The following is a 9,757-nucleotide window of genomic DNA, read 5'->3' on the forward strand; positions in this document are numbered from 1 at the left end:
AAGTGGATATCATTTTGAGGCCTTGGGGATGGGCGGTTTAGTGGAAGTACTGGCTACCACTATGACACCCAGAGCCATAATTGTGGCAGAATAAGGTCCGTATCGCTCAGTATCTAGTCTCTAAGAGCAGCCAGTAGCCAGTGCATTAAGAAAAGTACGAAAATTAGGTGTGACAGACAAGTTCTACAAAGCACCTTGTTCCCTCATCCCTGTCTCACTCCCCTCCCCTAAATTTCTTTTCCTTCTCCTCCTCCTCCTCCTTCTTCCTCCATTCCAATTATCTCCTTCTTTCATCACTGCCGGAGCTGTAAGTACAAAGTACCAATTAGCTAGTTTTCAAGTTTAATTAGGTTGGAAGGTAGAGCAAATTAAATCCTTTTATCGTACATTTCAAAGCACTTTCCCATCAGGCCCATGGGATAGATTTCCTTTGAATGAGGTCCACGTTAGTCACTGAGGAGCTGGCCCAAGTCACAGAGCTCTCCAGCCATGGGGCAAACAGGAGATGAAATGCAAGATACGATTTATCTCCCCCTTGCCCCTAAATCCTACGCTCAGGCCATCTTTTTTTTTGGTAAGGTTTTAGAGGTGCACATATCTCTGCTCTACCTCCATAAATTGAGCATTGGTCCTTAGCTCTTCTAAGGTCTACATTAATAACAAAGCTCTCCATTTCAACAGGAATTCACTGAAGACATTGTGACAGAGCCCTGCAGAAAGCTTTCAAGATAGTTAAATAATATCAAGTAGCAGGTCCACATGAGCCCCTCTGCACCACATGGGGTGGCTGCTTGGCAGCACCTTTATTCCCTAAACCCTTCTTCCTTCCAGGACAGAACAAAAATAGAAAAACAGATCCAGGAATAACCACCCGATTTAAGGGGAAATAGCAGAATAGAGTAAGGAAGCGGCTCTTGGACACACAGTGGGCTGCAATTGTGGCCACAGGTTTCTGTTCCTCTCCAGCTCTGACTCCTCGGTTTCAGTACGACCTCTGTGAGGTTGCCCACACGTGGCTACCCGAGACCGTTTCAAAGCCCGCTGGCATCTTTGCTTCCGGAGCCCCTGGTTCTACTGGTGTTGGCACCTTCCCAGTTGTGCTGCCTGCTGCTCTAACCCCTCTCCCCTGTGCTTCCCTGTGTGTTGCAGATAAGCCACTACCTCAGGGTGCCCCAGGAGGCATTATTGGGATCGTGGGAGGCGTCATCGCAGCAGCTCTCATCCTCGGCGTGGCGGTCACCGTCATTATCGTCTACAGGCGGCAACAGAAGAACCGCACTGACACGGACAACGACCTGTAAGTAGCCTCATGCTCGCAGAAGTTCAGCACACTGGTGGTACAGGTGGTCTTGGATGGGTCAGCAGAGAGCACCACTGGCCCTTCTGCTACCTGCAGATGAGAAAAGTTTGGGGCACCAAACCCTTTTCCCTGCCATTTCTTCCTCTCTGCCACCCTCTGGCTGACTCCTCTGACTTTTCCCTTCCCTGGGGCCACGCAGGGCTTCCCATCCTGCTTTCTCCTGGTTTTGAGCTCTTATCTCAAGTCTTAAGTGGCAGCTGAAGCACAACGATACTCACCCAGATGCTGCTTTTGCTGTAGCATATGCTTGGGCATGGTACAGCTGCTCGGTGCCACTGTCACCTCCAGTGGCAGGGGAGGATCCTGTACTTCCCTCTTTCAGCAAAATGGGCTTCGGGCTTCTGAATCATGTTCTGTCATCAGAGAGGGAACTCTGGCAGACCCTACGCATCTCTGAATGTATCCCAGAGTCCAGAAAGTAGCCACATCCACTTAGCATTCCGGTTCTGTACCTATGGTACCAGCCTGGAAACAAGAACTCTGGCAACATGAGAGTAGGGAGAGGGGATGCCCCAGGGGCTCCTCTTCGACAGGTACTTGCTTTGCTCTTCCCTACGCTGTGAAACACAGATCCCAGGCAGGGAATTCAGTGGTGTGGAGCTCAGCCTATGCAGCACGAACAGAGCCCTCTTCAGAAATTTCTACCCTGGTCTCTTCCTGAAAATCTCTATCTTGTCACTGCCTTTTCACAAAGCACACACACACACACCCCCGCTTCATTCCCACTTCATAGCGGAGGCACAGAAAGCCCCAAGGCCAGAAGATGCTTTTATCTTCCACAACCCCCCACCTCAGTGTTGTTACATCTTGGCCACATTTTGTGCTCCATTTAATCCCATTTGAGAGAGGGCATCGGAGGATAGCAGGAGAGGGAGGGAAGGGAACCAGGGAAAGCAGGAGGACAGAAAGGCACACAAACAAAAAACAAAAACAAAAACAAAACCAAACCACCACAAGGTGAAATTGCATCAACAGCATCGGTCCTGTGAAAGCGATGCGTTCAGATAACCCACTTCCCGCAATGGCCCCCTGCGCAGGCACAGGGAAGAGCCACTTTAGCTGAGAACAGAAGTACAGTGGTGCCCCAGTCTGCAGAGGTGCTGCCTCAATTGTGGAGTCTGCTCCAAAGCCTCTGAAAGTTAATAGCCTTTCTTTTCTTTAGAGCCATAAAGTCAATGTTTTGCAGTGCCTCAGGGACCCATTTTACTCTCGCCCTCACCAGTACACTCTGGTCCTATCCTGGAATCCATTGGGTTGTCGAGGGAAGTTGCTCATCTCTGTCAGAAGATCTAGAGAAGTTTGTACAGAGAGAAGGGCGGGGGAGACAGCTAATTAGTGGATCAGAGCTTTAATAAGTTTTGTAAAAGGATTAAACACATCTGTGCATGTGAACAGAATGTGCAGAGACAGACTCTAGGCTGGGATTATAATGGCTGCCAATCCTTATGCTCTGGGGCAAAAACTGATCCCCTGACTCGGGGTCAGGGATAAAGTCCCTGCATCCGTAGCATGTCTGTGAGGAAGACTCAGACTCCTACTGGGAAGCCTGTGGCAGGGGCTACGGTTCCAGATAAACTCCTGAATTGGGGCTGACATTACCTTGTGGATTTGTGGTGAGCACTGCCCGACACCTTCTGGTACCCCACAGCCATAAAATAAGCCGCTTCCCATGGGATGATTGGGAGCCATCCCAAAACAGTGCCAGGAGACGGGTATCCCAGCTTCACCCTCAAAATCTGCAATCCAGCACGGGGGATTTGCTTGGAATTAGGAACAGAATGCTAGGAGGGGGTTTATTTCTATTGACAATTCTAATTGGAGTGAGAAAGAGGGCATGGGGAGCTACTGAGAATGATCTATATGATTATATTGGCTGTTTGGTGACAAACACAATAAAATCTCTGGCACGTGCAGCATCTGGCTTGTTACGGCGTGTCAAAGCAGGCAGACCCCTTTCTCGTGCTCTCTACTCACCAACCACTTCTTTATCTGCAGAATTGATTTGCCTCCATCCCACAAACCTGCCCCTCCACCAAAGAGGAAACAGGAGATGAAAAGCCACCTGACTGCGGAGGATATCCAGGTACGCCATCAGCCCAGGTGCAAGTTCCTTCCTCTGGCAAGGAAAACTGATTCCAATCAGTGTCTGCAGCGCGTAGATTTTGGAAAACCAGGTTTGCAAAAGCAAAGACATTCATGGCCTAAGTTTGAGGGGCAGAAAGTACGGACTTGCCTGCCCAGAATTCCCAAAGAATGGCACCAATTGAAAGCTGTAATTTGGATCCTGCTTACTCCCTTTTGGGAGGGTTGAATTATAAATGAGATGGTGTTCAGATGGGCTCTTAGGTGTGAGGATTGTGAGCAACCCCACCGTTTTGAATGTCCTGAGTGGTAGCGAGGGGTGTGAGAAGGAAAGAAAGAGAACAGGAGGCAAATAATATGGCAGGAGGTAAAAGGTAAGATGCACTTTCTTCCATGGTGATACCATGTGGCGGTGTCACCTGAAGCAGATGTTGCCCCAAGGTGTGACAGAAGGATAGTACTTGTTCTCATCCCTCTTCTCTCTCTTCTCTTACAGGTTGTTCATGTAGACAACATGAAACACGAGGAGGAAATCCAGAAATTCCCTTTGCAGACTCCATACTACGACATGGCAGCCAGCGAGCCCTCTCCCTACACTGACAGACTGGTAAGGAGATCGGGGTGCCAAGGGCTGCTTGACCTGACCCTCACCCCCCGCCTGGCTGCCTTTCACACAGGCTCACTCACCCTTTGAAACAAAAGACCCCCCCCAGGATCCACAGGCGTGAACAAGCAGCCTTCACAGTCCAGGAGCATCCTCTCCTGGACAAAGGCAACCTCCACACTCTGGTCTCAGCCACCTCTCAGATACCACCGACTCTATTTCAGCACTTGCCCCTTTTGCCCTTGGTTTCCTTAGGTCCTAGAGCTGTGCCTTTATGGGTCGTTCCTCAGTAAAACACCTTGCTTATTCCAAACCTTCATCAGAGGACTGTCACAACCTGTGGCAGTCTCATCTTTACCTTTGCAGCTAAGCCTACGAGCCAGATATCCACCCTGGTCACTCTTCACCTCCTGCAGTCGAGCCCCCATTAGAGTTTGCAGCCGAACGAAGCAGCTCTCGAAGAGCGCAGTGAGAGCTTTGCGAAGCAATTACCTGCAGGGCAGAGCATGCCAGGGTTTGACTCTCAATTGACAACAAGTTCTTTAAAACCCCTTTTTTTGTGTGTGTGGATTTGTTCAGCCTCAGATAGGGAGATGCTAATGTGAGGCAGCAGCAGCAGAGAGATTAAGGGTCAGGGAGAGATGTTAACAGCCACGCAGGAAAGGCTTGTTTTCAAGGACTGAGGCTGAAGGAGGAAATGTTAGATTCAAAGGGCAATGGCACAGGAAACAGAGAACAGGTAGGATTAGAGTCGGTCCTTGAGGAGAAAACAGAAAACCTTCCTGCCCCCAGGCCTTGGACAATATCCCTTCCCTTCCTCACCCCATAGCATGGGGCTGCTGCTCCCATCCTCCACGGGAAGCTCAGGATCCTCCTGTAAACATGCTCAGACTCTTCTTGCAGGGGAGACAGTTCAGAGCGCTGCACACCAAGTCCGGTGCTTCTAGATCCCAGCAACGGGAACGCCCTTGTTTGAGAAAGCAGTATAAATATCAGCCCATACTAGAGTAATATTTTATGAACAGGACTAATTATAACCTTCCCTCCAGTTCACTCTGGTATGACCCTTTAATGCATATTCCTGCGCAGATAATAGAAGGGCAGGGCCCGGTGACCTTTATCTAGCAGAAATCCACAGCGAGACAGATGCTGAGGGCACTGGAAATAAAAAAAGACCCAGTTCTGTGCTAAGCTGTGTTGATGTGATCCTATTTGCTTCATCCTAGCCGAACGTGGCTGATGTCCCTAAAGAAAAATTTCCCTCTGGTGCCCTCCCTCTGTCCTGGGGTTTGTCTCCAGCTCTTTCTAATCCTTGCTGAGTGCTAGGCAAGTTATAAATGAAACACAGGATGCTAGAGCCAGACAGGCTGCTCTGGTGGAGAGCATCTGAGAGCCGAATTTCAGACAAGCAGGAGGATGGAGAAGCTCATTTCAGGAAATAACGAGCAGTCAGTTAATTAAGTGGCAGAGTTAGTGATGTGAGATGGGGCCTGATGGGTAACTGCTCTGTAACCATGGGAACTGAGTTTGCTGCTCTCAATCCTAGTCTGAGAAGATGCATTTCTGTGTCCCATGCTTGGCACTCGCTGCTCCTTACCCGTGGCTTTAGCCAAGAGGTGACGGACCATGGAGCCCTCCTTTCATTTGGCCCATGAGGAAACTCCCTTTGCAGTAGGGATGCGGGGTCTGGGCGACTCAGCCACAGCTCTGCCCACTCTTGGCATAAGTCTAGTACAGCTGCGAATCGGACTTGTCCTCTGGTCAGCTTGGCTGACGGTCCCTGCAAAGGGTATCCGGCTCCCCCATCACGCACACGCACCACGCCTTGGCTTTTTGCCCCAGGAACGAGATGAGGCTTGCTCTCATTTCTTGCTAAATCACTGTATCCTTTGGGCAGGCAGCAGGCTATTCGAGTTCGTGACTGGCAAGGGGAAGGAGGGCGTCGCTTTGCTGCCAAGCAGTGCTGGTTTTGCTGGATTTTTCCCAGATAACACAGGCAGTGTGTGCTGCCACAGCCAGGGCCAGGTGTGCATCACGTTGCCCAGCCACGCTTGGCAAAGGAACCAGCTCTTGCCTTCCTCCCTGCAGGACCACTCACAGGCGCCACTTTTTTCACCCCTAAACGCACCCCCCTGCTGAGGGGATGCCGAGGAGTGCCTGGCTGGGATAGCACTCTCCTGGAAACCTCCAGGGAGCAGCAGCAGGGACAGTGGTGGTTACCAAAACCAGCACAGGCAGCTGACACCCAGTAACCCCGCTCCAACAGCATGCTAAGGGACCGGCTATGGAAAGCTAGACCTGCACAGCGCCTGAGAGATGGGTCAGTTAGAGGATGAGGAGGGAAGCACATTCCCTTCAGCTTCGCTGGGTCTCTGCCAACCTCACTTTGATGCAGCTCCCCCCTCCCGCTGCGTTCAGGCACAGATGTAGGCAGCTGCGCTGTTGTGGTTCTTGGATCCTTTAGAGGGGAAGGCACAAAAGGAAGGCAGGATATTCTTGTTCTGCTTGTACTTCATCTGGAGATTTGACTTGGGAGGGTAGTGAAGAAGATGAGAGTTGAAGGGAACAGATTCTGCAGGAAAATGGGGCGGGTGCATTCAGCTTTAAATGAATTGTGCAAAACCTCATAATTTGGGATAAACTAGATTCATCACAAGGCAGCATGAGAGCCACTGCCTGGGGTTGACAATTTCACAGCACTAGAATGGGAGTCAGAAAGTGATTAGAGATGGCAAAGACCGAGGGAGAGGGAAATGGGAGACGTGCCAGGAGGAAATAAAAGAGGCAGGTGGAGGAGGAACACAGAAAGGGTGTGCAGGTATATGCGTGTGGACATGTGCAGATACGTGCTGGCAGGGGACCAGGCGAGGAGGAGAGGCTGGGGCATGTCTGCAGGGACAAGGTACCTGCAGAAGGGAGTAGGGGTGGGCCCCGTGTCAGAGGCTGCAAACGAATATCTGTCTTTACGTGTGGCAAACTGTGGGAAGGGTAACATGAAGCTGGCAGCCCAGAAATACCCAGGGATGGCCCAGTGGGTGCAGAGCGGGCATCGGGGCAATGGGGTTGTCTGCAGCATTCGCCTCTGAGCTCCTGTGGGGTGAAAGCTTGGGTTCATGTGGGGATATCTAAGCGGGAGCGAACGGGATGGAAAGGTGAGCCGTGTATTTCAGGTAACACCCACAAAGCCTGAGCGTGTCTGAGAGCACGGGGACCCATGTGTCGGCACACGGAGTAACACGTGTGTGGGTGGAGGCGGAGCTGTGCTCCGCGTGCACGTGGCAGCGCCTCTGTGTCCTACCCTGTGCGTTTGTGTGCGTGAGAGAGGAAGCATGAGCGAGGCGGAGGTGTGAGCGCGTGTAGGAGCAGAGGTATGATTAGTGTATATGTCAGCAATACCCATTTGCACAGGTAGAAGGGAAAGTTTCATTGCTGCAGACAGCGAAATAATTCCTTTCAGTTTACAGGGCAATTACCAGGGTGCCGATGCTGATGATTTACAGAGAGCGCTTGCATGTGGCAATGCTAGACCTTGTATACAAGTCACATTATTGATATTGTCATAAATTTTGCTCCAAACAAGCAGCAGGGAGCAGGAGCGAGCCCAAGAGTGGCAGCACGCAGGGGAACTCCGTGGAGAAAACTCCTCCAGTGGGAAGGAAGCACAATTTTGGAGAGGAGTGAGGTAAAATAGTCAGGATAGGAATGAGGAGGTAAAGACTTAGTCTGCCTTTCTCTGGGACTGGAGGAGGTACTGAGGAACAAAGTTCAGGGGGAAAGAGTCCTTCAGGGTATAGGTTTGGGTTTGAGACTGGAGTTGCCAGTACTAATTTTCTTAAAGGTCCGTAGGCACTCAGTCTGGGCGCAGCCATGAAGCAGAGAGGCCATAGGGTACGCAGCTTTCATGCCAACAACTCGCCACTGCCATCTGGTCACCTCCCGAGGGCAGGACAGAGTCACCTCAAGCCTCCTGGTCGTCCAGCGCTGCTGAGCACCACAGGGGAACCGGGCACTGAAAATGTGGCTGCAGCCGTGTTCCCCATCGGAGAGCCCAACCCTGCCACGGAACGGTGCAGCAGGCAGAGATCATCACTCACTCACTGTGTAACCCCTTCCAGCAACAGGCACTAACTAAACCAGCTCATTACAGGGCTATAAACTTCTGAAAATGGCTCTGCCGCAGCTAGTACAGGACTGAGGAAACCTCCGAAGAAGAGAAACATTTTCAATCTAAACACCTTTTGCAAAATTGCCATGTGATGCAGCCACCTTGGAAAGGGGAGAGAGAAATTGGAAAGCTTTTTCCTTTGGAAGAGAGAACTCTCTCCTCTCAGAGAGGCTTAGCAGATGCTTGGCTAATGCTGGCACAGAAACCAGGCCCAAAAGCGAGTATTAAAGAAACTCCACAGGGCAAGTAGCCAGGGTACCCCCTCGCACCTTGGCTACTGACACTGGAGCTCCTCCTGGTAACTCATTTTCCCCACTGAGCAGCGAGGTTTCCAGGCCGTCCTGCCTTCCAGGGTTCTCTGACCATTATTATTTGCAAATCATGAAAGATGTCTGGGTAGGAATGATCAGACAAATTGGATAAAATCCATTCATGCAGTTCTTGCTGATAAGCCCGCTTAGTAAGGGAATGCCCATAAATATTTCCATGCCAAGGAAGGATGCTTTTAGCATCTATTAGATGTTATTACAATGACAAAATCATCCTGCATAATTAATCTGCACTAGCATAGTGTGCGGCCAAGCCTCGTGTTAAAATGTGGCACTCTCCAGCCCCCATGGTAGGGCGGAAGATTGGCTAAGCAGGGTTATTTCCCTGTGGTAATGTGTATGCTGCCCTGGGAGCTAGGCTTTGGAGCCACTCCCTCCAGGCATCTCCTTCCCAACACCCACAATTCAAGCCTTCCCCATGATTTCCACTCATTCCCCCAACTCTGCATTTGAGCCCAGCGTGCTGCGATGAACCCCGAATTCCTGGGTCAAAACTGACAGCTCAGGTATCCGATAAGGTTTTGAAGTCACTGAACCACCCCTGGCTAAGGGAAAGGCTGATCCCAGAGGGGCTGATGAGAAGACCAGCGCAGCAAGATGCTGCTGGGAGCAGCCCCGGTAAAAGGGGCAGATGGGGCTGGGAGCACTGGCGACCTGGGCCGAGTCCCTCAGCTCAGGGGTGGATTTGGGGAGCAGTGCAACTGGGACCTTTGCTTTGATTTGGGATTTTACCTGACTGATTGTTTCATTACCTCCCTACCTCCCTCTTTTTAACTGTTTTTTCTTCCTCTCCCCTCTCACCCTTTTCTTCTTTCTCCGCCCACCCTTCACACGCTCCCTCTCCCATCTCATCCACTCGCTCCCCACCTTCTGCACGGTTCCGGTGTTTCTCACTCCTCTGCCTCCCCACTTCGACCCCGATTCCCCTCTCCTGTGTCCCCACCGCCTTGCTGCTCTCTTCTCTCCAGAACTCTGGCAACAAGGACTGTGATGTCCACTATGCAGAGCTGGACACGTCCGCTCTGGCCTCGTCACCCAGTCCTCGGACCTCCATCCATGCTGGCGGAGACCTAGTCGAGTATGCAACCATCCAGCCCAACTTACGCTAGCGCATGTCACTCTAGGCCCTTTCCCCTCAGATTCTGGCCTCAAGGTACACGATCGCACTCTGCCTTCCTCACTGCGCCCCACTGAAGTCAGTGCTACCCCCCCCCCCC

The 9,757-nt window shown here is 51.3% G+C and overlaps 1 protein-coding gene across 1 annotated transcript in view; it reads left to right on the plus strand.

The window, feature by feature from the left end:
* NECTIN1 (nectin cell adhesion molecule 1) overlaps window positions 1-9,757 on the plus strand; it is a 74,295-nt gene that overhangs the window by 56,535 nt on the left and 8,003 nt on the right. The window contains exons 6-9 of the mRNA XM_026863584.1: window positions 1,150-1,297; window positions 3,356-3,443; window positions 3,939-4,049; window positions 9,509-9,618. Coding sequence (XP_026719385.1) covers window positions 1,150-1,297; window positions 3,356-3,443; window positions 3,939-4,049; window positions 9,509-9,618 — 457 coding nt within the window. The remainder of the gene's footprint in view (window positions 1-1,149; window positions 1,298-3,355; window positions 3,444-3,938; window positions 4,050-9,508; window positions 9,619-9,757) is intronic.

Source organism: Athene cunicularia, assembly GCF_003259725.1.
Source record: "Athene cunicularia isolate RWA chromosome 24 unlocalized genomic scaffold, athCun1 chr24_part1, whole genome shotgun sequence".
Classification (NCBI taxonomy): domain Eukaryota; kingdom Metazoa; phylum Chordata; class Aves; order Strigiformes; family Strigidae; genus Athene; species Athene cunicularia.